Genomic DNA, 27818 nt, shown 5'->3' with positions numbered 1-27818 from the left:
GGTAGATCAAACTTTAAGAAAAAAACCTTGGATTTTGGTCTCTTGCAGTTTGTGACCCTCACTCTATGTACGCTACAGAAAGGAAAGGCCCATGTGAATTAGGTGTGCACCGATGCTGAAGCAGCGCCTTGGAGAAGTAATTACACTTTGCCAGAGTATCAATTCCTATTTGTGAAAGGAAAGACTATCGGTCTTTTGAAACAACTTTCTTTCTGCCCATGCCATCCTGCAGAGAGCCTGCATCACTCACTGATGCTTTTTGCCACACCTCCCGTGCTCTTTCCCATTTAACTCTGCTTTACCCTGGCACTTATTGGTTTATCGCAGCCTCTGCGGGAGCTGGGCTCGCCCGTCCCGAAGGAGTTAACCGGCTTTATTACACAAGCTCCTTTAACATTCGGGACGAAATGCACGCCCCTCCTCTCCTACAATCTGTTCGTCGGCTTCAGCTCGCACTCCTGCCCGGCTGGGTGCAAGCCCGGTGCCACTGGCGGTGCCCTGAGCCGGGTGTGTGCCCGGCTGTGTGTCCGGCTGTGTGTCCGGCTGTGTGTCCGGCTGTGTGCCCGGCTGTGTGCCCGGCTGTCCGCCCGGCCCCGCTCATGCCACCGCCTGCTGTCCGTCCGTCCGTCCGTCCGTCCGTCCGTGTGCGCACATGAGAGGAGCGGAGCGAGGGGAGGCGAGACCGTCCCGTCCCGTTTGTAGGGAGCTCCGGCGGCCGATGCGAGGTGCGAACGAAAGCTCCGCCGTCTCTCGGGCTGCTGCGAGCCGACAGACCGCCCCGCACAATGCCGTCTTTTGACGAGGTTTTGAAGGAGGCTGGGGAATTTGGAAGATTTCAAAAGAGGGTCTTTTTCCTCCTTAGCCAGACAGGCATAACTTTTTCTTCCCTGTTCGCCAGCGTAGTTTTCCTTGGGCGAGCACCAGGCAACTTCTGGTGCAGGATCCCCGGGGGAGCTGAGTTAAGTGAACGATGCGGCTGGACACTGGAAGAGGAACGAAACTTCACGGTCCTTCCCCTGCACCTGGGGAACGAGTCCTTCAGCGGGGAGTGCCAGAGGCTGGATGTCACTTGGGACACCTCTGCCAGCTGTGCCAGCCCGCTCGCCCGCTCTGGCAATGGCAGCACGGGCAACCTGCCGCTCGTCCCTTGCCACCGTAACTGGGTCTATGAACAGCCCCACTCATCCATTGTCAGCGAGGTAAGGAAAACACCCACCCTCTCATCAGCGGTGTCTATCCCCATGTGGGATTGCAGCAGTAAAATGGGATTGCCAGTGTAAGGGTTGTTGTCTTGCTGGCTGGTTTTCCTCTCCAGATTTATTTAATTTTGAGTCACAAGCAAGTCCGGACAATGAGTGTGATCAAGTGCCGGCACCAAACTTTTAGGGAAAGGTGAGCTGATATGGAAGATGGCTGTTCAAAGCCAAGTACCCACACAGAGTAGAATACTCTGCAGAGATATTGCTCTGTCTCCAGAGGAATTTAAGATTAAAACAAAGACTTAAGTCTTTGCAGCTGAGGCTTCTGGTGCTCAGCGTCGGGCCAGCACCTTTGGTGGTGTAAACTCCAAGTGTGCTCTATGACCAGGATCAATGTAGATTATCTCTTCTCTGTATTTCCAGTATTGAATATGTAAGTTTGCAAGTAATAAAAACAACAGGTGGCAGGCTGCCTATCTGAGATCTGGCAGAAGTCAGCAGAAGTGATTGTGCTTACTAAAGAAAAAAAATGAAACAAACAAACACACATTTTTGTCCAAAGCTAACATTCAGCTTTTCCTGAACATCAGTGTCAGAGAACAGCAGGCTATTATCACTAGTGGTAAGTTCTGGCAAATGCAGTGATTTTTTTAATGAGGCTGCAAAAGGCTGGAAGATGTGAAGATGCTTTCCTAGGAGGTCCTTTATGTAATCTGTAATTGTACTGTGGTCTGGCTCCAAAATACAGTTCCCTACACTAGGAGCGTGTATTTTAGGGTCATTTTGACCGTAATTGTCACTCACACAGCGATGAAAAATATGAAGTGTGCTTAGAGGGATTGGATCAGAATTAATCAAGGTGCACTGCAAAATGTGTCAGCACAACTGAGGGCTCTGCTCCCTCTGTCTCATGAGCCTTCTGCTGTGCTTTTTAATTTGGTGCTTGCACTGTGACTCCTAGAGGCACTCTTGCTGGCCAGGTCCAACTTGCATGGAGGCTGCTGGGCTGTGACCTGTGCCACTTGGAACCTCTTCCCAGTTTTGCAAGATTTTCTGGATAAATCATATCCCATGAAAATCAATTTCTTCATCTAAAAAGGAGGCTTGTGGCATGCATGTCCTGACTGAATTGCTCTGAGATTAGCTAATAAAAGGGGCTCAATGTCTTGTTAATGAGTTATATATGCAGTAAAGACAATTTATATCCCAGATTTAATTTAGTTTCTTTTCACCCAGCTGAGTCTCTAACAAACCATGACTCAATTTGGGCTCTGTTTAATTAGCTCACCAAAGACATCTTTTCTTACTCATCTACTTGTAAATGCTTCATTTTGTCCATGTGTGCAGAAATGTTTCTTTCAGCTAAAGACTTCTGGCATGTCTTGTTGAATCAGCAGTGGAAGTGACCAGGGAGACAAAGTTAAAAGGATGAGCTACAAAATAGCCCCAGGATGCGGGTTCAGGGAGAAAGAGAGAGGAAGGAGATAAAAAGTCAATGTACTGAAGGAGTTCTTCCAGGCCTATGGTAAGCACAGGTCCAGTGTGGATTTGCAGTGTGTCAGGGGATTTGCAGGGCAAAAGCAGGCATATAAAGCCTTGTCTGTGAATAGATTTCATATTACACAGGAGATCTGGCAGCCAAAGCACTGGCTATTGCAATAAGTTCTGAGCATCCTTCAGAAGCTAAAAATCATGTGAGTGATTTTTGAGGAGTTGTGAAATGAATGACGTTGTGGTACCTGACTTCACTGCTCACGTTGCTCACTGGCCATTCCCTCATCTGAGATAGCTGTCTTATGCAAAGGTGCTCACAGCAGCATCAGCAGAAGGAAGTGAAGGAAAAAGGGGAGTGTGGATTGATACGAAGCACACACTTCTTTGTAAGTATTACTTGGGGTGCCTCTGCATTACCTGCTGCTTCAGGACTCACAGGTCTCACTGCTGGGTTACAGTGAGGCTCTGTGAGAATGTACAGGACTTTCCTCCTTCAGCATTTGAGGAGAAGAGCGAATTGTATTAAGAAATCATCACAGAAGCAACACTCGGCAAAGCCAGTGACCTTGTTCTACTGATGGGCACCGCAGTATTGTTAAAGATTCCCTCTTAAGATCTTTTGGTTCCCAATGGGCTCTGAGAATAGGTCCCCACTTCTGCAGTGGCTTGGCCAAGGATGTCTGTGCTCTATTGCTTTAGATCAGCCTTTTCTGAAGGCAATTCAGATTTGAGAAAGTGGTGCTGCAAATACAAATCTGCACTGCGTTGGAATTGAGCAAACAAGACCTGGGTTGACATAAATGTTTTGAGCTATCATTTTGAGACACAGCTGTGTTGAGGTGGTGGAGCTGTGCAGAGGACCTTGGCACAGTGCAATCAGCTCCAGTTTAATTGAGCATATCTTACACATCTCCCTGTGAATCTGCAGCAGCAGGATGGGAATGCAGTGGCTTCTCAGATTTTTCTTGGAGAGGGAAGCTGACAGGGTAAATTATCAAGGTAAATCAATTCTCAAATCAAATCAAAACTCAAGACAGCTGGTGTAATCTGAAATGGTGCTGGTCCCAGCAGGTGGCTGGCACAGCTCAGGAGGGAGAGCTGGTGACAACAGCAGTTTCTCAGAGGGAAGAGGGAAGGGAAGGACTATGTTTCTGTGCAGCAGATGGAGATGGAGAAACAAGAGGTGTGCTGGGAGGCTGCAGTGGACTGGGGGGGCCAAGGCCTCATGCTTTGGCCCAGGAGTCTGGAAGGGAGCCCAGGTCACCCCATGAGCTCTGCAGCACTTGAAACAGAAAGTATTTTGCCTGCCACATCCTGCTGGGTGAGCCCTGTGGCCCTGGACCCATGTATCCAGGACATATTGAAGTCAATAAACCTAACTTTTCCAGGAAACAGTGTCCCTGAAGACAGGGTCACTGATCTTTGAGACTGCTGGGCTTTGGCACTATGTACTATTATCCCTGAGAGACAAACCCAGCTCTTTGTGACAGGGTAGCTGGAGAGAGTATGCAGAGAACCATTTTCTTCAGACGTTTTTGTTATTGGTGACTCCTCCAGGCATGGCCATGAGTTACAATTGCTACTGCAGTGAAATGGTGTGAGGTGGTGGAGGAAAGGAAGAGGGAGGTCTGTGTGGTCATCAGCAGCTACAGCACAGATGGGCATATTTTAGACAGCATATATTTCAGCTTTTGTCAGCAGGAGTTGAGCAGAAGGGACAGATTTCATTATGTGCTGTCTGCAGCAAATCTGCGCAGTATAATACTAACAATACTTTGTTGCTGAAGTGTGAGGTCTGAGGTGGACAAATGATCATCTGAATATAGCCTATTGCACCTTCTGGGAATTATCTTCTTAATTCTCTGCTCACCAGCCATCTCAGAAAACACCAGTCAACCTTTGCAGAGAAACCTGGAAGGAAACAAACAATGTTTGTCTCATGGTTTTTACAGTCCCTCAGAGAAGGAGATAACACGTCAGTCAAACTCAGGGTGGAAAAAACACAGCTGATCCTGCTGCTATCTTCCTCCAAGGGAATAAACAACCCAATTTACCCTCGAGTTGTTGATCTAGTGTGACTGTTGTTATTGGCATGGCAGCATATTCTGTCTTATTTTCACTGTTATGGTGGGATTAATATTAATTAGGGGAGGGAAAAGGGCACACAGAGAGCAGAGGGAGCAACAACCACTGAATTTCTTGAGACTCTAAGAGTTTGCTGCATGAGAGGGGCTGGAGCAGCTGCTTGCAAGGGTTATGCCAGTGGGGTTGTGTTTCTTCCACTCTCATCAAACCCACTGGTACTAGTCAAGGGTTCAATTTTTTTCTTATTATTTTGAGGACTGCTGCTGCTTTCCCCTATTATGAGATGAATTTCTCTACCTCCCTCTTGCTTTGGCCCTGAAGAGACAGAGAAAAAGAAGTACAGAACTGGCCTTTTGTGCTAGGACACTCAATAAATGAGGTGATCCCAGTGTCAGGGACACAAAGTTCATGGGCCTTCAGTCATGCACAGGAGGGAAACTTTACAAAGCTTTCAAAACTAACCTGTCCTTCAGGCCCTGAGCCCCAGTGCCCTGCCCACAGGGTAGTGACTGACTCCTCTTGTCCGGGTAAGTGCTTGAAACAAGACAAGGAGAAGGACAGATGCTTCATCCCTTGGCATTCTGCCAGAAGCATTGGCAGAAAGTGAAAAAGAAGATAATTTCTCCCTTTCCACTACAGGCACTTGCAGAGGGGTTTGTTGCAGTAAGAGTGTGGGAAAGATAGCAGTTTGAAAGGGCAGTGGACAAGAGAAGAGGAGAACTGCTCAGCAACAAATAAGGAACATGCAGCAACAGTCAGCATCTCCCCAGGTTTCCTGAAACTATGAATATCTCACTGAACCATTTGTCACTGGGAGTGAAAGGGTAAACCAAACCCTTTTTGGTCACTTGTATGAATGCCATTTAAAAAGTGTGTCTGGACTCTGGACATGCTGCTGCAACTGGGCTGGAGAATCACTGTAAAATTCTTTACTGACCATAGAGTTTAATCCATTGTTTTGTAATTTAATTGTAACAGGCAGTAAAACTCTTCAAAACTCCTCCCCAAGGCTGCTACATTTTGAGGAGCTTTTAATGGTATGCTGTGATTTAAAACAATACATTTCTACAGGGTGTGCTGAAGTGAATAAAGATCTCTCAAGTACCAGGAATTACAAGTTTGTGGTTAGTAGGTCAAATGAAATGGAAAGTGAAATGGAAAATGCTTGCCTTGTTCCAAAGCCATGAAGAAGTGAGAAGTTGCCACAGTCCCATATTTCCCAGTCACTAGTCATGTACAACTCGTCAGTTGCCACTCCTTCTTACAGTGATTACACCACTGGTGAGCTACAGGGAGCCTCTTCCTTCTCCCAGACATCTCACTTAGGTGGTTTGCTGCTCCTTTATAGATCAGTGAAGCAGCCAGCACCGTTCCTTCCAGTCACACCACTGCTCCTGTAGTGAGCAATCCTGAGCATTCCCTTTGTGTCCAAGCCTCAGCACATATGCAGGTGCTCATGATAGGGATGTATTTGCAACCAGCAGTGGATGGCTGCATGGACTGCAAGGCTGCCAGGGAGGACAGAACTGTTTTCCCCATCTGTTAAGGACACTAGAGAGGAATGTCTGGAAGGAGCTGGTCCCTGCAGCCTGTCTGTGATGGCAGCACCTCATTTCTGCTTACAATGACAGCTTGTTGGCAAGGCTAAGAGAAAAGCAGAGAGGAAGTGGATTGTTTCCCAGTTTGGGCAGCTTTTTAGTCAGCTCCCTAAACAGAAAGGGTCTGTGCTCAGGTGCACCGTGCTTTGTGTCCTGCAGTGGATAGAAATCCTGCAGGTGGGGTCAGGGCTGAAAGCAGAGGTGAGTTGCAGGGCTGTGCTGGGTGCACTGAGGGCACGGCCAAGCCTGGAAGAGGCTGTGTCCTTAGCTGGAGCTGGCCAGCTGAGCTGGGTCACCTGCTTGGTGAGTACAGAGAGCAGCCAGCTCACTGGGCTCCAGCAGGGTCTGATAGGGTGTAGCCAGAGCTGTGCAGAACAACAAACAGGCTTAAGATGAGGGGAGGAAAACCCTAAAGCTTTATTTTACTTTTTCATATCCTTCTCCCCCTGTCCTCTGGCGCTGCAATAAATTCTTCAGCATTTTTAGAAGTGTGAACATCAGCCTGTGCACGGAGGGGTGTGTGAATGTTCAGAGACAGAGAGGAAGCACCGTGCCACTACCCTTTGTGGAGGCTGCTAGCAAGGAACATGGGAGGTGTTTGGGAGGGGTGCCATACAGGAGGACCAAGGACTACCTGGAGGCAGTCTGAAAACGTGGGTAAACTGTTGCAGATCATTTTCTTCCAAGGGATGAATATAGGGATAACTTTCATGCACAATCACCCCGGGTCACAGCTGAAGCAGTGAAGTGGGTCTGGCAGGCGCCTTGGATAAAGAAAATGTCTCTGCAGGGTGTTCAATTCTCTTTTAAAGGTTACATTCCCCTCTAAAGGTTATGTTTGCAAATGAAAAACCAGACATTAGCAGGGTGATGACTTCAATGCTAGGTGCTACGTCAAGCAAACAGAAGTGCTTATCTATATCAGAATTTATTTAAATACTTAGGAAATGACAAAGTGCAGCCCTAACTTAGAGAACAGTTAGTGTATTGTCAGTAATCTTCAGAAAGATCCCATAGCTCCTTAGAAGTTTCCTGTATGTTACAATTTCCCAGACTATATACAATATTTGACTATATTGTTAGTGTAGAGATAGTTTTAGCTGCTGCATAAATCATAGGAAATTGCTGTACAGATGGAAGAATCTTCTCTGTTAAAGATACTTTCCCCTTCCTTTCTGGCATGCATTTGTTCTCCTCCTTTCATGATAGTTTATTCCTTGCTTCTTTGCAGTAAAGAGAGATCAAATAATTTAAAAATAAATACAGTTTTTGAAAAGGGGTCAAGGAGAGTCCCATCCTCTGGCATCAGCATAGGCAATTGCATTGTAATTTAAAAAATCTTCTTTCAATGGTCATTCTCATAAATCCCCACTGTTTTCCAAAGATACATCTTTTGATACTATTTGCTAGCATTGCCATAGCTTCAAAAAGCAAGAGGTTAAGCAGCATTTGAAATATGAAAGTACTGCTCCATGTTCAATCTGTTTTAGGAATGCATTGCAATTGCCCTTGAGTATGACATCTGAGAGAAGGTTTATCCCTCTCAGAGGTTTCTGCAGCTCTTGTTCAAGATTTACAGAAGTGGAAGTCAGGTGCTCATAGCTTGACTTGGCTGAAAGGTGGGCAGTCAGGCTCCCAGGAGTAATGGGATTGACATCAAAACCATGAATTAAAGTCCGTGGAGGTGGGATATCTACTGGGTTGGAGACCTGTGAGGTGCCCCTTGTATGTCCTGTGTAGGCACCTCTGAGATCTCAGGCCCAGATAATATTCTGGGCATTACAGCAAGCAGATGGGCTGGGATGGAGCTCAGGCACACAGCACAAAAATTTAGGGTCTGGAGAGCTGTGAATGGCTGAAGAGGCTGCTGTCTCTCTAACCCACCCTGTGCTTACTCAGATCAAGCAGAATGCTCGAGCACTGGTGTTGTCATGTGCTGGTGAGCACAAATGTGGCACATTGTGTGTGCCTCAGCAACCAGCACCTTGTTGACTTAAAAGATTTCTTATAGCTCACATCTGAAAGCAAAAGGGTCTCTCTAGGTAAATGGTGGCAGCTGCTGTTGTCCGTGTCTTCCTTTGGTCCTGAGGCCTCATTGCACCAAAGATTACCACAGGTATGGATTGAAACCTCCCAAATCCCTTGTGGTCTGCAGTGGTTAAATCTCTTCATTCTCCAGGAACCTCTGAAGTAATTTCCCATGCCATGCTGTTTATAGAATTACTTCAGTTTTAGTTTCATTCTAGATTTAATTCCTAGTCCCTTCCTTTCTCTCAGCCACTTTCCCCTTCTCTTTGCCTCCACTCATCCCCACTCCCATCCCTGCTAGTAGTGCTAGGGAGTTACAGATGCTGCAGTATAAGGAATAGAAAAGTCTGGGAAAGCTGCACCAAGAAAATACATATTCAGTGTGTCTGAAATTGACCTGAAATCTGTTTTCAGTTTCCTCAGAGACTACATGTTTTTGCTTTTATCTAGAAGGCCCCAATAGGAATAACTAAACCGTTTCTGTAAGATGCTGTTTTCACTGGCAATAGCTGGAAGAGACCCTTGTTCTGCACCAAACAAAGTCAGGACTTTGCCTTGGCACCACATTTAACAGTGTTGTTTGCAGAAGAGCAATTTGCTTTCCAAATCTGGACAAGTGATGTATGAAAGGCAGCATCCTCTTGGCAAGGAGGAGTTCTCTGTGTTCATGACCACTTTAAGCGTGCTTACTATGAGCCCACTGATGCTTGTTATTGAGCAATCATATTTGAGCTTCTCCTTCCCCTTCCTTTTCCCCTTCCCATGTGGACCTTTGCAGTTCTGTCATGTTTTGCCCTGAGGGTGACAAATGACACAGCTGGGTGCTTATGCCTCTCCCTTGTTCCCACAGTATGATCTCGTGTGTGGCAATGGCTGGATGCTGGATCTCTCACAAGCCATCCTCAATCTGGGGTTCCTGGCTGGAGCATTCCTCCTGGGCTATGCTGCTGACAGGTACGGTATGAGCTCTGCTGTCCTTTGTTAGGAGGTGAAACCACCCTCAGTATCACCTGCAATAGCCATGTGTCAAGATTCTCCAGGTTTTATTCTCTTTGGGTAAATATACCCAAAATGAGTTAGCAAAACCCAGCCAATGTAATTTTTACTTTTATTTGGGCTGGAAACTTTATGTGACTGTACTTACTGGTCCTGTTAGGACCTTAAAATGCCATGAAATGAGCTTTTCTTGTGGTTTCCAAAGTTTTCTGTGCACATCTGGATCCAGGAAGGGCAGAAGGACACTGAAACAAAAAGGGAAGCATTCAGAGGAGCTTTCTGACTGATGTTTACTGAAGGATGTTCAATAGGCACCACTGATGAAGAAAGCTGTTACCTGAGGAAAGAAGGAAGGGGCTCAGTGTGATAACTCTCTCCATTCACAGGCTGCACTCATGCTTACCTCCAAGGTCATAGCTCCTGCCAACCAGTCCTCAGCCCTGTGTGAGCTGGATGAAACCAAGGGAAGGTCCCTCTCAACCTCACCCATTCTGTGATTCTGTGAAAAGGTGTGGGTGATATTCAGGCTTGAGTAGCTAACCTGCTCCAGAGTGGGGAGCTCCCACAAGCTCTACCTTGATCTGAAAGTAAAGAAGAGAGCATAGTTTGTGCTTTGTGCTGCTATTTAACAGTAGGCAGCCTGTCCATTGGCTGAGAGCACCACTGAGGGTTTCAATGACAGACCATTTCTATTCAGTTTGTAAATTACTTTCTGCCTGGTTTATATTTTCTTTCGTATCTGTAATAATAATAATAACTTAGAGTATGATTTCTTCATAGGCAAACTTATCTGTAATGGCGTCTCAGATAGAAAATTTTGAATTAGCAAACAAAAGTAATTCCAAGGAAAAGCTCGTCGTTCCAAGGGATATAGTAATAAGGGAAAAAGCGAGGAAAAAAAAGGCCATGGCACAGACTAACTTAAGATATCTCTGCTCATTGACTGGCCAGGCAATTGTGATACTAGGACCACAAAACTGTGAAAGAGCAGAGATGTTACAGCCAATTATTAAAACAAAACAATATGTCTAGGAGTGCTTGTGTAGTAAGCCTAATGAAACTGTACAGCTGTGAATGTTTTGACAGAACTGGGAGAATGTGCTGCAACCAGATCATTTCACTCTTGTCTCCTTGACAGCACTCAAAAGCATGGATCTGACTGAAAATTGCTTGGGTTTTGTCCTGCATTAATTCTTTTCATTAAACCCTTTGAATAAAATGAACAAACAAATACTATGTTGCAAATACTATATGGTAGTATAAGCAGCCACATCATTTTTCACAGTTTCTTCTTAAAACAACAAGAACAGAGAAAATATCTAGTTGTGCTCCAAAGACACAATTCCATGAAACTACAGGAACTTTGTTTTTTTTAAAATTATACCTTACCTTGGGCACATAATTATGTTTCTTGTTGGAAAGTGAAACTCCTGAATACATTAGGCACATTTTGAAAATAAGAGATTTAAACTTAAAGCAAGCCTATAATAAATAATAAAAATCACATAGAGTAATTCAAGCAGAAATTACTTTCACAGAACTGGCTGTAATTATTATTAAAGCACTAATTTGTGGAAACAGAAATTCCCAGCAAAAAATTGCCCTTATCAAAAACCTGATCAAATCAAAGACCTGAGCTGGAACATATGGGCCATAGTTTAGGTACAAAAAGGTATTTTGTTCTCTAAAACAAAATGGGGGTTGGTGAGGACATCACAAGTTTTGAAATTAGTGATGTAAAGACAGTGATACCTACCACAGGGAAAAGAGTTCTGTATCCCAAGGGCCAATACTACAAAGTTTCAGAGAGCCACCTTCTGGAAAAAAGCTGATCTCAAAAAGGCACTGTCAGATCTAGCATTAAAATGAAATGTTGGGGGAAAAAGAAAAGTCTTTGTGTCTTTTCATGATTTCCACTTTCTTTTCCTTTTTCAACAGATATGGCAGAATCCCCATCTACCTGCTCTCCTGCCTTGGGGTTGGGATATGTGGTATCATAGTGGCATTTTCACCAAATTTTACTGTATTTTTGATCTTCCGTTTTCTCCAAGGCATGTTTGGCAAGGGAACCTGGATGACATGCTACGTGATTGGTGAGAGCTGTTACCTTCTTTTTTTCTTGGTTAGGGAAAGTGAGGGATTTTTGGAGGGCAAAGGCTCTGGCTGCATCTACTTGTCATAAATTTTTTTCTTGGGAACAAAGCACTGGAGTCAGCAAACAAAGAGTAACCCAAGTCCATCCTAGTTAATGCATTTGTCTTCCAATGACTAAGAGGTGAAGGAATGGATCATTCATATATAAAGGCTTTGTTATTATGTAGATGATCACCAGGACGATAAAAATCTACAGAGCAAGCCCCAAATATACTGGATACAGAAACAGGGAGGTGGTTTATTTTGGCAGAGTCTGAATGTCTTCCACAGATGCTCAGAGGAGTTAGCTGCTTCTCACCACTGAGAGGACAGCTTGGCTGGCTGCTTTCATTCTTTAACTGGGACACTTTACATAGTGTCAGGCTGGGCACCAGGGTCCATATTAGGATTAATATTTTCCTGAAAAGGGAAAAGAAAGGCAAGCTTTGTTATAAATAGCATCAAAACAGCAGGGATACAAAATCTTTGGTAGATTATAATTTATCAGTCTATAGTCTATAGCAATGAAGCTCCTTGCATAGCAAGCTTCCTCCTGACAAGGAGGGGATATTGTTGTGGTGTCTTGAATGACTGCCAGGTTCAGTAAGGCAGTAATAAAAAATGAAAAGGCCAGACATTGAGGAAGGCATCCTGCAAGAGAGGAGATGTCAGATTTACTTAAAAATAAAACCAGCCATTTGGTGATCTACTGTTATAAACCAAAACATAGTGATAATATTGTTATATAGGGCAAAAGCTTGTATCATTGCTGTTGTCTATGAGGCCTGTGACAAGTGTTTAAAATTCCTAGTGGAATTTAGATGAATGGGAGCGAATTGCAACCAGACATAAACACTTACAAGGGGACCTGGGAGTACTGTGCTGATGAATGTGCAAACATACCAGTCTAGCCCTCTTAGCATCTAAAGCCAAGAAGAACCTTGTTTTTCTGGGCTGTTACACTGCTGAGCAGCTCCTGTCCAAGATCCAGTGAAAGGACCAGAAGCTGCTTTTCCTCTTACTTCCATGCACATGGCTTAATTTTAAACTGAGATCTTATCTTGAAACTTTGGCAAGTGCTCTAACTAGCAATACGTTTTGTGACAGACCCATGGCTTCCTTAAAATGTCCAAGCTTTAACAGAAAGGAATGCTTTTCAGTGCTCAGATCAGGCTGCTTGACTTTGGGGAAAGATTCAGAGATCCTCAGGTACACTGTATTACTGCAGACCTAAGCAAGGTGCCTAACTCTTGGGAAGAGTGATCCCTTTCAAATCTCTTCAGGGATCGACTCTTACCTCCTGAGATCACCCAGAGTATTTTCCAGCCTAACATCTTTTGAGAAACATATACAGATCATAGGCTTGTTTGCACCAGGAGGCTGGTTGCTATTAATACATTTCCAAAGCTCTTGATGTGTGCTTCAGGCTGCCCCAATAACTTCCCTTTGCTTCTGCATACATTCCAGCTCTTTTGGGGGCAGTGCTAATCAGCTATCTTCAGGCAACAGTTTCCCCTGAGCTATCCAGACATGATGGGTAGTCAATAAAAATGGTTGTGCTATCATATCTCTCTGCATTGCCAGCCAAAACTAACTATTGTTACTTGTAAATTTGTGCCTGCTTTAGCAAAATAAATTAATAAATAAATTTTAAATAAAATGTTTTCTGCGTGTTGCAAAAAGCAGGGTAAAACTCTCTGCTTTTACTCTGAAGGTGTTGTAGTGGAGAGAGTTTTGGAACAAACAGGAGACACTTTTTCATGCATTGATCACCTCAGTTGTGGATGTCATGGCCATGGGATATTGCCTGAAAAACAAGCATAGGTTTCAGAGCTATTGGACACATTCACAAAATAAAAAAATCCACCAAATGATTAAAAAACCCCCAAACAACAAAAGCTAAGACTTTCCTAATAAATAAACAAACAAACACACCAGACTGGATCATACCTTACAAGCATACAGAGCAACCAGCATGATATGGTTAAACTCTCTTCCCCACAGATACCTTGTCCATATTACCTGCTGGGAGCAGCCTCTGCCTGAAGGATCCCCTTGGCTGGGGCATGTGCCAAAACTGCTCCAGGGAGAGTGCTAAGGATTTCCCACCAAGCATGATCATGATGCAGTCTCAACCCCCTCTTGTGGCCCTGTGGGACTCAGTAGCAAACTGAGTTCTGTGGTCAGAAACCCCCCTGGCTGAAGGAGGGTGGGTGAGTTGATGAGGAGGTGCCACTCATGTTTGCCCTGGAGAGCCTCAGTTACACGCCTGCACTGCTGAAGACAGCATGCTGAGCTAGACAGACCTGTGGCCTGACACAGCATAGCCTTCCTTACATTTCACCTCTAATATTTTTTTTTCAAATTGGGCTTGTTTCTGTGTTATTTATTTTGGCTTTGTTTCTGCTCAGTGACGGAGATCGTTGGTTCCGATCAGCGGATTGTTGGAATTGTGATTCAGATATTCTTTACCCTGGGAATTATAATTCTCCCTGGAATTGCATACTTGATTCCCACCTGGCAGGGGATCCAGCTGGCCATTTCACTGCCCAACTTCCTCTTCCTGCTCTACTATTGGTAATGTTGCCATCATTGTCATTATTGCTACTGCTATTTGAGCACCTTGAGAGTCCTGCTGTGGCTCCAAGTCTCCACTTGTAGGTTAGGGAGAAGATACTTGCATATTGTTGACTTTGTAATTTGTAATTCCCTTTTAGTGAATCACAAACATACATTACTTCAGCTTTTCTGCCCACAGTTTGCCTCTCTGATCAGCCACAACTGGCCCTTCACAGAACTCTGCTCTGTTTATAAGGTCAACTTGACCCAGGTTTGTTTTTCCCATCAGCCATGAGACCCCACTTCTGCCTCCCATTATGTACCTAGTTAAAGTCTGACCTTGCCCTCAGGTCCCCTGAGCTGGGCAGTACAGCTGATGAGAAAGCAGAGCTCCAAGCCATGGTAAATACCTGTCTCATTGCAGCCATCCTGTGGAATGGATCCAAAGAGACAAACCTACAGAGCCTCCTCCTGAACATTGCTTCCTTAAACACTGTCTGCTGTGAACCTTAAAATAGTGAATGATCTTAACTCTAGGCTAGCAGAAACTGAAACACCCATCAGTGCTTTGTGTTCAGTTTATAAAAGAGGTATACATTTGTGTGTGTGTGTATCTTACAGTGATGCAGCCAGAAGCTCCCTGATCTGCCTCTATGTGTTAATCTACGTGTTTAGTGTTGGCTTTAATTGCTGCTGTTCTACAGGAACCTTCTTTGCTTGTTGGTCATGCTTTTGATAACCATTGTGCAGATACAACAGTTAGATTTCTGATTTTTCAACTTTGGAGGGTATTGATGTAGTCTGTTTTCTTCTTTCTTGCCCGCTACAATCAAATAATTTACAGAAGGCTGACTGGAAAAGCAGTCCTCAAAGAGTTTTTGTAGCCCAAAGTCTGAAAGATCTGTGCTTTGTGTTAACACAGGGTAAAAGACAAAAAACTTAGGTTGACTTCTGATGTTACAAGGTAAAAGCCTTATTTACAACTTCTGCTCTTACAGGGTGGTTCCTGAATCTCCACGTTGGCTCCTGACACGCAGAAAGGGAGAGAAGGCATTAAAAATCATGCGCAATATTGCAAAACACAATGGGAAATTTCTCTCACCACATTACTCAGAGGTACAGTCATATGTTTGAGCTAGAGGCTTTTTCTAAGCTTTCTTGGGCTTTGGAAGGTTCAGTGGTGTTAAAATGTGTTCTCTTTAAGGGATGGATGACACACTTGAAGAGTCACAGCAGAACAGTTTGTTGTCAGACACACAACATCTTTGTTAATTGCAAGATGGGAAAAGTGAACTGGCTGGAAATATAGGGGCTGAAATAAGGAATTAGGTCTTCCTTTTGTAACACTACTACTTGAAAAACTTGTGGGAAGTATCAGAAACTGACCTGAGGGGCAATGGTATTTCATAGAAGTTGCCATTTTATCTGACAGAGCGAGTGGCGATAGCAGGATCCACTTTCCTGACTCTTCTTCTAGAAGCTCCTTTCACAACTCTAAGAGAAAAAGAAATTGGATTTTGAGTACAAATTTGCTTTCATCCCAACAGGGAGAAAATGCACTGCAGAGTTCACAACTGATGAAGGTCTGTCTGAGATCACTATTCACAAAGTAGGATGATATGTGTTACAGTCCTTTGGCCAGTGGTCGTGACAGAACTTGAAAGGACTGATGCATTTCAAATAGTGCTGTTGTGACATTGCAGCATTTGGCTTGTTCTGTGCTGGTAGCAAGTGTCTGGCTCTCAGACCATGATTACTGCAGCACTGGACTTACGGTTCAGTGAGAACAGCTGTGGTTAACTGGAGTGATAATTAAGATCCTTTTCAACCCAAAACATTCCATGATTCCTGTGCTGGGACCCCAGAGCTGGAGGCAGCACTGCAGGTGGGGTCTCACCAGGACAAAGCAGAGGTGCAGAATCCCCTCCCTCCCCCTGCTGCCCACATTGCTTTGGATGCAGCCCAGGATAAAATTGGCTCTCTGGGATCCAAGTGCACATTGCTGGGCCATGTCCATCTCTCATCCACCAGAACCTCCCAGTCCTTCTGGGCACGGCTGCTCTTGGTGTGTTCACTCCCAGCCTGTGTTGATACCAGGGGTCGCCTGGACCCAGGTGCAGGACACTGTTAAACCTCTCGTTATCATGAGATTACAAAAGGACATGGAGCTGCTGGAGTAAGTCCAGAGGAGGGCTGTGAAATGATCAGAGGGCAGGAGCACCTCTCCTATGAGGAAAGGCTGAGAGAGCTGGGCTCACTCAGCCCAGGGAAATGAAGTTTCCAGGGAGACCTTAGAGCTGCCTTCCAGTACCTAAAGGGGAGTTACAAGAGAGCTGGAGAGGGACTTCAGTCAGGGGTGTGAAGGAACAGAACAAGAAGGAATACCTTCAAACTGAAAGAGGGCAGTTTTAGATTAGATATTAAGAAGAAAACCTTCACTGTGAGAGTGATGAGACACTGGAACACATTTCCAAGAGAAGCTGTAAATGCCCCATCCTGGACAGTGTTCAAGGTCAGGCTGAACAAGGCTTCGAGCAACCTGGCCTAGTAGAAAGTGTCCCTGGCCATGGCAAGGGAGCTGGGACTAGAGGAACTTTATTGCCCCTTCCAGCCCAAACCTTCTATGATTCTATGAATTATTGTCTTTTGCTGAGGCATTTACACCAGCGTGATTCCCACATCCAGGTCAGAATTATGCAGTGCCCACTGTTCCCCAAGTCATGTAGCAGGAAGTTTGTGCTGCTGCAGTTTCCCATCCACATTCAGCCCTGCATTCCTACACCCACTTTCTCTCCAGACATCGGCATTTTCAAAGCATCGTGTCAGAAAGATGTGTCTTTCCTTGCTTTTTGTTTTGAGTTGTATTTTTATTTTTTTCCGAAAGTATCCATGCTCGTGACCTTAAGCCACTCACAGCTGCAACAGATTAACCTCCACACATCCAGATTTGTGCTGGATCTGTTCCCAGGACCTTTTTAATATAAAATCTCTGTCATCCTTTGTGCTGTGTTACACACATAGGAAAGAGAGCATCTCCAGGAAGTGCATGCGTAATGGATCAAGGGTATTTCTCACATTAACTGATATCAAACTTCTATTTCATGAAGCAGCTCTAGAATTTCAGGCTATAGGTGTGGAGGCTCAGGGAGAAGTGAGTGGCATTATCCCTCAATGCTATTTGCTCAGATTTTCCAGTATGTCTGCATCAATTTCACTGGCCAAGTCCCTTACACAGCTCTGGATGTTGCAGCTTTGGGTTTTTGCTGGCATGCAGAAATGATAGATGACCTTTATATGAAAAAGGATAAACATTTGCTGCTTATGCTTTGTGAATTACAGCACTGGTATAGGTCAACCCAAACCAGAACTCATTAAATTAATTGTAAATGAGAAACTTTTTTTTTTTTCCAGTTGCTCATATTTATCCTATCATGGAGAGTTTTTTCAAACTAATTTTCTAATTTTTAGTTTCTGTCCAAAACCAGAATGAATTGCAACTCTCTGATAATGAGCTGCTTCTTAAGAGAATTTTGGATCAAAACCTGTCCCTTTATCTAAAGATTTTTTCCTACCCTATAGAACTTATCTAGACATATGTATTTCTTGCATACATTAACTTACATATGTAAATATTATATACATCCATGTAGGTATAAACCTGCATGGTCCATGGAGAATTAGCATGCATAGAACTAAATACATAAAAATAATTGTGGGAAAACATATGGAATTTTTCTGGAACATGAAAATTTGAGAGAAGTTATAAAACTTCATCCAGGGTTTTCAATTAGTGTATCTTTGGAAACATGGGCCCTGACATTGAATTCCTGACTGCATTGGTATGAATAGCAAAGCTCTCCTTGACTTCAAAAGACAAAAAGAGGATTTTTTTCCCCTGCAAAGTGTTGAGTCTCCATAGTGCTTTTTTTCTTCATCTATAAAAAGGTGCTCAGCAATGCTTGGGGTTATTTTGACTTTATTAAGACATAAAAATACAAGTGGTGGTTGTGCTGAATTTATCTTTAGTCCTCTGAAAATCTAAAACCATATTTGCACAAAGTCACAACTGATGGCTGGCAGCCTGTTCCAATAAACAACAGACATGGCAGCTTTATAACCGTACTATGAGAGAGTCCAAGAGCAGTGCAGAAACCCAGCAACCTCAGCCTGCCTCGCTCAGGACTCTGGCATGCAGCACAAGTGGCAGTGCTTTGAAGAAAAACTTTGGCTCTGGTTACAGAATTAAAAGGAGAGGGAGTATAAAGGAAGTTCAAACAATTGTGAGGCTTCTCTGTCTTACAAAGTAAGACTGACTTTGCGTCAGTCAGATATGAAAAAGTCATGTGTAAATACATCCAGCAAAATCTCACCTAAAAGCAGCTGTGCTGCCTTACGATATGATAAAACAAATGGAGGATGAAAGCTTTGGGCTCAGCCCTGGCTGAGCTGATGAGACCCTCAGGCAATGCCTTTGGCTTTACCTGTGTTCTCATCATGGATCTGCACGTTACCTCCAGCTTCTCTGTCTTTTCACTGCTGTCTCCCCTCTGGCCTGGGCCCCTGCACCTGTGTGAGCAGAAGGTGCTGTGGTTTGCTCCCCTCTTTGCCCTTTTAGGCCTCCCCTCTTAGGAGGGGTAAAAAATGGAGAGTTAAAGCAGCAAGGCTGCCTAAAATCCTCTTAAAAATGGCACAGCATGTTTAACCCCATGTTCCTCACAGTTGCTTTGAGAGCTGATAGCAAGCCCAGCTGTGGCTGCCAGTTCTTGGGCAGTATCATGGTTGGTCCCTGCCTAAAACTGCTTCTGCATTATCTTCCTTGTGTCTTCCTCTCTTGCCAAATGACCACATGAACACAGGGTTCCCACCTGGCTTGCACAGCATGGATAAAAACTGCTGGCCAGAGTTAAAAACAGCCTAATGTTCAATGTAACTAATCCCTTTTTGGCCCTGCTAGTATTCTGGCTCTCTAATATCTACAGCAATGAACTTCAATGGGTAAACACAGAACAGTGTGAAATTCTGCTCTTTTCTGTTAGTCTAGCCAGTAATTTCATTGAGTGTCTCATTGTGATTGTTTTGGAGGCAGCTGAGAACAGATTTTTCATACTTTGTAGGCAGTATGAGGATCATTAATTCATACGTAGCAGGGTTTTTTTTTTCAGAGTGAAAGCCATGTTCAGCACAGTGCATGTGTGTTTTAGGACCCTCTGAATTTCACTGGTTGAATATTTTGTAGCACCCAAGCACTGTCACAGATCTGCTCTTTCTTCTACTCCCCTTTCCTTCCTGCTGCCCAGCTGTGCCACCAGTGATGTTCCCAAGCCCACTGCTTGCTGCTCAGCCCCTCTGTCCCTGCTCCCCTCAGACCATTGCTTTGCCCCCCTCCTCTCTGCCACCCCTGGCAGAACAAAATTCTGTCCAGTGGCCCTGATGTGGCAACAACTGCTTATTACCTTCCAAGAAAACCCAAGCCAGCAAGGAGGAAAAAATTTTTCTATTCACAAGTTAAGATTGGGGATTTTTTTAATTGACTTTTTCTCAATCAACATTAAGGAAAGCTCACAGCCATATCCAGTTATTTGCTGTTCCAACACCTGTGCGCTGCTCCAGAGTGCTGTGAGCAGCAAACTGGCTTGTCAGCACCTCTGCTTGCTGGACTGGAATATTGCTGATCACTGTATTTACCCAGAAACTCTGTCCCAGTGTGTGTCTGACTGCTGCTCACTTGTCTCCTCAGATCACTATTAGCAACGAGGAGGTCAGCAACCCCTCCTTTCTTGACCTGGTGAGGACTCCCCAGATGAGGAGGAGCACACTCATCCTGATGTATGCCTGGTGAGTGCCCATGTTACCGGGAAGGTGGGTTTTGAGGAAAGATTCCCTTGTGACTTTCCAGCTGCTTGCAATCATTTGTTTGCCTCTCAACACTTTTCCCCCTTTGCTGTTTAGGTTCACAAGTGCCCTTATCTACCAAGGGCTTGTCATGCGCCTGGGAATTATTGGAGGAAACCTCTACCTGGACTTCTTCATCTCAGGAGCTGTGGAGCTGCCCGCTGCTTTCCTAATCATAGTGACAATTGATCGCGTTGGCCGGCGCCTGCCCTTCGCCATGAGCAACATCGTGGCCAGCATCACGTGTCTCGTCACTGCCTTCCTGCCAGAAGGTGATTCCCTTCCCTGTGTCAGGCTCTGCAGGTCAATGGCTTCCCCCTGAGCAAGGATAGCCAGACACACAGAGCTGCAGATGAAAGTGAAAGCATCTGGTGATACAAGCAGCACCCAAGTGTCATGGAACAACACACCTAATTTGCACATAGATGGCCCTGGGACATGGAATAGCCTTATCTTTGATGGGTTATGAACAACATAACTACTGGGAGTAGTCTTAGAGAAAAGGTATATGAAGGCCCTGCACTCTCTTTAAAGGCAAATGCAAGGGAAGAATATACAAACATAATGGGAATATGCATTCCCTGACATGGAACACTCTTAGTGATCTAAGAAATCAGTGATTTTTTTAATCTTGGTAGTCTTTTCCTTTACAAGTAAAACAATGCAAACCACAACACAATGTAGGGGCTGTGGTAGGCATCACAGAGATTGTTGCCTTGCTCTCTCTTCCAGGGATTTGGACAATGCTAAGAGGCTGGGAGAAAGATATGTCTTTTGATTAAGCCATTCTTATCTGGTTTCAAGGACAGCTCATATTGTGCAAAGGCTTCCCAGCACTTCTCTCCTTTCTTTAAATTGTTTTCTCTGCCCTGTGTTTTTGGGATTGTTTTGTTGTGTTTTTTTACTGTTTTTTGGTTTGGGTTTGGGTTTGAGTTTGAGTTTATGTTTTGGGTTTTTTTTTATCCCTAGGGAGGCATTTGGAGGTGCTTTGAATTGTATATAACCATAAGACTATGCTTTGCCTTACCATAGCTGGGGACCAGCAGTTCAATGGACATGAGAAAGGTTTATTCCTCCCCAGAACTGTTCCTACCAAAGGAAGGGACAGTCCTGGCCATACAAATAGGTTTTAGTTTCTCAAGGTATATCACGGGGCTGCCAACAGCCTTCTCTCAGTAGGAGGGGACAGCCTTGGGGTTAAGATACTTGCAGATTGGACACTTGAGGTCCAAGTCCTGCTTTAAGGAAATCTGTTTATACAGATTTCCTTAAAAAACTGCAGCTCTCAGCTGTGAGCCCCATCACACAGTGTTGCTCACACAGTTTGAGTCCCCTGGCAGAGAGAGGATCCACATGGACGTCACCATCACCTTGGGAGTCTGATAGACTGAAGGGGTGCCACGGAGATGATGTGGATTTGTTTTGTTCTTTCCAGTCTTTGTTTTTCTTATATGTTTTTGAAAACAGAACTCTGCAGGGCAAAAGCAGTGTCTTGCAACACGGGATGAAGTTTGATGGCGGTTTGTTTGGTTGTTTTGGAAGAGAAATAAACCCAAGTGTCTCATTTTTGGTTCAGAGAAAACTGAAATGTTTTCTTGTTCTTCCACTGAAGATCTGAAAAAACACAATCACTGCCAGGGTCCTCTCCAGTGGCAGAGCTTCCCTTGGTGCCAAGTTCAGGCTTGTTGTTTCACTTGCCTCCCTGTGTGCCTAGTCATGGTTAGACCATGCAGGAGACTGTCCTCTCCCAAGAGCATGACAGTGCTTGTCACATTCCTTGTGATGCACTTCCAGAGAGCACCAGCTCTCCAGAGAGGGGCTGCTCACAACCACAGGGGCAGCTCTGTCCTGCCGTGTGTGGGTGAGCACCACACCCCTGCTGATGTACCAGGGCTGCCCAATGATGGATTCAGGGCAGTGGCTGCTCACCAGGGCTTGAGTGGAGCTGGGAGAGCTGGGCAGAGCCAGCGGGGCAGGGTCAGGTACAGCCTGTGCCAGTCATGCCAGGTGTGATGGAAAGGGAGGGGAGGATGGTGAGGAGTAGCCTAATTAGGAGTATGTCTAATGTGCAGTGGCTAGAAAAATTACAAAGGGTAGGTGGACTTCTCCAGGGAGAATTATTTTACTGCAGCCTTCCTGGAGGTTTTGATGAGATGTGTAAATGTGGCACTTAGGGATGTGGCTTAGTGGTGAAGTAGCAGGGTTGGGTTAACAGTTGGATTCAGTGGTTTTAAAACCTAAGTGATTCTATGATTCTATGGAACTTTAGAGGTACCTTCCTTGTGGTCAGAAGGCTTTGGGAGGTGACTCAACACTGTTTCTTACAGCATAACTCTCCTGTATAGAAAAATACTCTTTTCTGGAGCACAGTTTGGATGTGGTCATGGAAGCTTATGATGGTTATTCTCCCATCCATGCTGTTATGCCCCACCAGCATCTTGAATCAATCAACTCTAGTGATTTCTAATTCTCCAAAGCAGCCTCACATGATGTTCACAAGCAATAAATGCCAGCACAGATTGATACCTACAGCAGTGGTCTTTCAGTCTGATTTGCAGTGTTCCTGTGGTACAGTTTCTGCTGGCAGGGCCTGGGACACTCAGAAATGCCCTGCTGGTGTGACAGCACTTCACACAGAAGTGTTTCTTTTTGCATGAACAGATATTCCATGGCTCAAAACAACAGTTGCCACACTGGGGAGACTGAGCATCACAATAGCTTTTGAAGTTGTCTACCTAGTGAACAGTGAACTGTACCCTACAACACTGAGGTAAGTCAAAAGCTCCCAGGGATCTTCATGCTGTTCCCTGTGCTTTTCCCCATTTCCTCTTTCACTGTCCTTTGGTTAAAATTGTTTTTTCCAGAGTTCCCCAGCTGAATAGCCACTGCTTAATGTGGATGCCACATACTGAAGAGATAATTTTGGAGCTACGTCTACATTCTACTCCTTAAACTGCTGGTTGTTCTGTTTGGTAGCACCTCTCTAATATCTGGTACTTTTTGTCTTTTGCAGGAACTTTGGTGTCTCCCTGTGTTCAAGTCTGTGTGATCTTGGTGGGATCATAGCCCCATTCCTGCTTTTCCGACTAGCAGCCATTTGGTTGGAGCTACCTCTAATTATTTTCAGTAAGATTTAATTTACAATATATTTTTGGTTTAAATATCCTAACAGAGCTTTTCTTTTGGGGTAAAAGTAGTATGTGGCCTTATCTCCCCCTCAGACCAGCACTTCTCAACCTTTATGTCCAGAGCAAGAGGCTGAATGGCAAATGGTGAAATGTGATTTCTCTGTGCAATGTGGAAATGCTCAGGTCTGCTTAGGTAACTGCTGAAGGAGCAGAAAAGAAACTATGTGAGGTGCTTTAAGACTAAGAAACCTTACAGCTAGGTTCTGTAATTGCATGGGAGTCTGTGGCTAAGCCAGACTTCTAGGAGGTAGACATGACTGGAAAAAAATCAAAATGAAAAGGATAGAATAAGAAGGGAAATTTGCACCAATGACAACTTTAGCTGACAACAAAATTGGAAAGACAAAAGACATCTTAAAAGATTACAATTATTTCAAGAAAAGACATAGATGGAATTAGAATGTTCACATTATCTAATTATTAAATTCCGCTGCTTCTGAGGGACATACGAATTCCCTTTGTCTTAAATAAACAGCTACAAAATCAGAGAGGATCAGAGTGGACTGTGCAACATTTCAGGGAACAGTCAGGGAACATTTGATTTTTTTTGCTCCAGCCCTTCTATTTTTGACTTAATACATTATGTAAATTATATCTATGCAGGAAATTATTCCAAAATATCCATTCCTAATTCAGATTGTATCTGAATGCTGTTCCTCAAGGCGGAGTTTTTATCCTGAATCACATAATTTAATTTGGCCATGGATAAACGAAGAAATTATTTCAGGAAAATCTCAGTAGTTTCAGGAAACACAGATGCATCTACATGATGAAGCCCTTTGAGAAAAGGCAGATTTGTTCTACATAAGAAATACCACCCTGGTTCCTGTGCTGTTCTTTATACATTTGCCCATGTGAACTTATCTCAGGTTTTTGACTTCTGAGATCTCCCTTTGGGGAGATCAGGCTGCAAATGAGGTCCTAGCCCCCAAGTGATTTTGTAACAGGCTAAATTAATGTAACACAGAGGTGTTTGATTCAAGCAAGTTAATCAGAGCTAGCTGATGCACTTAAAACATCTCACTTAAAACTCAATCTGAATAAACTTTGCTCAGTGGATAAATGCTGAAAATAAATAAACAATGCTCTTATTTATTTTGTATTTCCTCAATATCTGTCATAGGTATTCTTGCAGCTGTCTGTGGCCTCCTAGTATTGCTTTTACCAGAGACAAAGGGAATCTCATTACCAGAGACAGTGGAGGATGTGGAGCAGCTTCCAAGGTATGAGATGCATTTTCTTACTTATACTTGGGTGAGGTTTCCTGGGGATATCTTCCTCCCACTTTACCAACTGTCATAAAGTATTGACATTTTCCAGTGTCAAAGTAAATTCCCAATTAGCCTGACGCTATGAGCAGGTGGTCTTTTCCTCAATAGAAACCTGAACTTTGCAGTATCACTACGGAAGGCTATTAAAAAAAATGTGTGGTGATAAAGTGTGTATTTTTCTCACAGAGACACAAAGTTGTCCTATGCATGTCTGGGAGCAGAAAGTGATAGTGGACAAGAGAGGTGCTGCAAAGCATAGCCTACAGCTCTCTGCTGGAGGAAATCAGCCATAATCTCAGCCAAAGCATTCTGTGAAGAAGGGCCCCTTATCATGGATGCAACCCCACAATTTGTGAAGTCATTTAAAAGTCACATGTGAGATGGATTTATAGCTGAAGAGTTGTAGGCACAGCTTTCCCACTCCTGACACACAGCAAACCAGACTCTTCATTGCCCTGCAGATATGTGGGGAATATTTACACCTTGGCAAAATGATTTGAGGATCTAGTGCTACACATTAATGTTTCAAGGGGAGGCTTTGGATATTACATTAGCAACTTTTGCCTGATTCAATGTAAAAACTAAAGAAAGGTAATTTTCTATGCAAAAAAATAATGTTTCTTATAATGACATTATAAATATAAAAATTAATAAATTTATTTATTTATTTATTTATTTTTATTTATAAACATATAAAAATAATAACAGTACTGCACCTTGGACTACTGCTTGAACTATGTATTTTCCTGTTTTTTCACACTTACATTCCTCTTCTGTTTTAACAGTCATTTTGGAAAATGTGGCAAGAAAGGGAAACACCGGGACACCAACTCTTATATTTGACTTTTGAAGGACAGCACTGAGCTAATAGCTTTGTTCCCATACTGGGAATTTGTTCTCTACCTGCCACCATTTCAAAATTGGCTGCAGAATATGGATTAAACTTCATGTTCTCCTTCTTCTAAGCACAAGGACATTTAATACAAGTAGTGTATTTTTCTATGAATGTGGAATAAATACTTTTTTTTCTGAGTACACTGTTTGCAAGAAGAGACTATGGTTCTTCACAGAAAACAGAACAGCTTTAAAAGTATGGAATGTCCAGCCCAGTGACCTTGTATTTATTTCTGTATCTATTTGAGACATTTGTTTATTGTTTTGTTAGGATTTACATTTGTGTGGGAAGTATTTCAATGGTAGTATTTGTTTAAGATTTAGATGACCTTGAGGGGGAGAGGATGACTATTTTAACCTGTCCTCCTTTGCCCCTGGAGTATCTGGACCAACAGGAGTTATGAAGTTGGGTACTGATCAGGTGACTCTTTCCCTGGTTGAGAGGCATGGAAATCAGCAGTGTGCATCAGGAGAACCTCTCTCTGGTCTGATTGTAATCCACAGGGACCCTTTTCAAAAAAGCCCTGTTCCCTCCTTGTTCAATGGCTTTCTGAAATGTGGAAGCAGTCTTCCTCACCTTTCCAGGGCTTTATGTAGGTGTCATAACCTGCACAGGGCATTAGCTCTGCAGGACAGGGTGTTCTGCTGCCCTGTAGTGCCTTTCCCCAGACACAGCTGGAGTTCGTGTGACCCCTCATATCTCCAAGGAAAGGGCTTCTGCCTGCTCTCCTCTCCTGAATGCTTTTCCAAACACCTCTTTCAGGACCATACTCATTTTTTGCTTTGTAAATCATGCTCTCTGCCCACCCCTATGAACAGAATTCCTTCACCCTCTCCATTTCCAAGATGACCTTCACTTTCTGTCTTCCGTTCATTATCACTGTCATCTTCCTGTCTTGGGGATATTTTCTGGGGGTTGTTGACAGAGATGCCATGATGTCTTGGGCAGGGAGGAGCCAGGGGCTTTGGTTATGGAGGGAAGTGTTAGTTGGTCCTTTGAAGCTGACAAGCAACAGAATTAACTCTCTGGCTCTGCAAGCAGCTTCCAAGGACAGAGTCCCTTTCCTTTCTCCTGTATGACCTTCGTCAAGAATTGTGTCCTCTCCTGGTGAACAATACACTTCTTGAAAAGATGTGGCATTCAAAAGGTATCCTGTTACCAACAGAGAAATACATAAAAGAAAGTCAGTGGGATGTTATAAAGGGCCTTATAAGGTCACAAAAAAGACGTGTTTGGCACCAGCAAATACAGGACTGAGTTTGGAAGGTTCATACCACAGATCAGTAGTACTATAGTACAGTCAGTGAAAATGAATGACCACTGCTCCAGTCTCACCACCCTATGAGCACAGGAGGATTTCCTATGGTGAGGAATATACTGTGCTTTCCAACAATTCCCAACTTTCCCTGCCTTTTCCCAGCAACTGCTCTTATCAGCAGCCCTTCTGGAGGAAAACAGGACCTTTAACAATAATCCCAGCCTAATGTTTGCACACTGTAGGCAGTTAGTGATAAAGGCCTGTCTTTCAAGGCTGTTTCTAACTTACTCTGAGGCATGGTAAAGGTCAAAGGTATGCTTAGCAAAAGTTAGTAATGACTTAGAGATAAAAATCTAAATGAACATCTCACAATATAGACAGCTAAACTAGAAGACACCACACATAACTGGAGCTACTGCTACAAGGAGAAAACTCCTAGACCAATACAATTTTCTGTGGATAGCTGAATGTGATAGTCCAAGGCTGGCTGGCAGAGACCAGCCCTGAACTGGGAGCCCTGGGCTTGCACTGGCCAAATGTGTGTCAGTGCAGGGTGGAAAGCGTGGGCCCCCAGCCACAGAACTCAGCCCAGCCAGCCCCTTCTGAAGGCACCTTGGAGAATCAGGGTGATCTCATGTAATGCTGGATGAGCTGAACCACACTCTTCCATTTAGTGTTTCTTCTTCGTTTGATTTTTTCTTTTTTTAATTGATGTCTTAAACTCTTTAGCAGCTTGAGAAAGACTGCAGAGATATTTTAAAACTACAACTTTCCAAATAAATGTGAATAACTTTTGACAGCTTCCTCAGTTTGTGGACAACTAAAACATGTTGAGAAATGAGAGATGCAAAGATTTGTCTCCTCCTTTTAGATTATGCTTTGATTTGCATAGCATTATGTGTTGCTCAAAAGATAATGTAAGTGATAAATTTTGGTAGGTAAAATGGCTTGGGGCAGTGTCACAAGTTTGAATATATTAATTTCTTAAACATTTGTTTTATAAAGGACAGCAAAAAAAAGCCTATGCATGTATTTTGACTTCTAATCTAGAAGTGCTTAGCAGCTTCAGGTGGAGTTTGGTATTTGGTAATTGCTCCTGTGCCAACTCTTATCCCTAACAGGGACTTCGTAAGTTGATAAATTCTTCCATCTCTGTGAGATTTTGTGTTGCCTCCTGGAGGTGTGGTGGGTTTGTAGTGCAGTGTCTGACCAGCATTTTGGC

The 27818-nt window shown here is 43.8% G+C and overlaps 1 protein-coding gene and 1 long non-coding RNA gene across 3 annotated transcripts; one reads left to right on the top strand and one right to left on the bottom strand.

Annotated features, from left to right (window-relative positions):
- Window positions 1-418: 418 nt before the first annotated feature.
- Window positions 419-27390, top strand: SLC22A3 (solute carrier family 22 member 3). 2 transcript variants are annotated; one of them, XM_023924590.2, is made up of 12 exons: window positions 419-725; window positions 904-1199; window positions 9255-9358; window positions 11339-11493; window positions 13945-14110; window positions 15091-15208; window positions 19830-19927; window positions 20042-20256; window positions 22646-22754; window positions 22998-23110; window positions 24296-24395; window positions 25229-27390. In XM_023924590.2, the coding sequence occupies exons 1-12, from the start codon at window positions 653-655 to the stop codon at window positions 25284-25286; spliced, it is 1605 nt and encodes a 534-aa protein (XP_023780358.2). In that variant the 5' UTR covers window positions 419-652; the 3' UTR covers window positions 25287-27390. The 2 variants fall into 2 exon arrangements, with proteins under 2 accessions (XP_023780358.2, XP_023780357.2); XM_023924589.2 differs by having other exon boundaries at window positions 671-1199.
- On the bottom strand, window positions 11875-15518 carry LOC111927666 (uncharacterized). The gene is made up of 3 exons (XR_015283234.1): window positions 15479-15518; window positions 13307-13340; window positions 11875-11953 (listed from the first exon to the last, which is right to left on the bottom strand). It is a non-coding gene; the product is annotated as an uncharacterized LOC111927666 (long non-coding RNA).
- Window positions 27391-27818: the final 428 nt, after the last annotated feature.

Source organism: Cyanistes caeruleus, chromosome 2 (assembly GCF_971803275.1).
Source record: "Cyanistes caeruleus chromosome 2, bCyaCae1.hap1.1, whole genome shotgun sequence".
Classification (NCBI taxonomy): domain Eukaryota; kingdom Metazoa; phylum Chordata; class Aves; order Passeriformes; family Paridae; genus Cyanistes; species Cyanistes caeruleus.
Note: the sequence above shows the minus strand (reverse complement) of the source record. Positions and strands in the feature narration are given on the sequence as shown.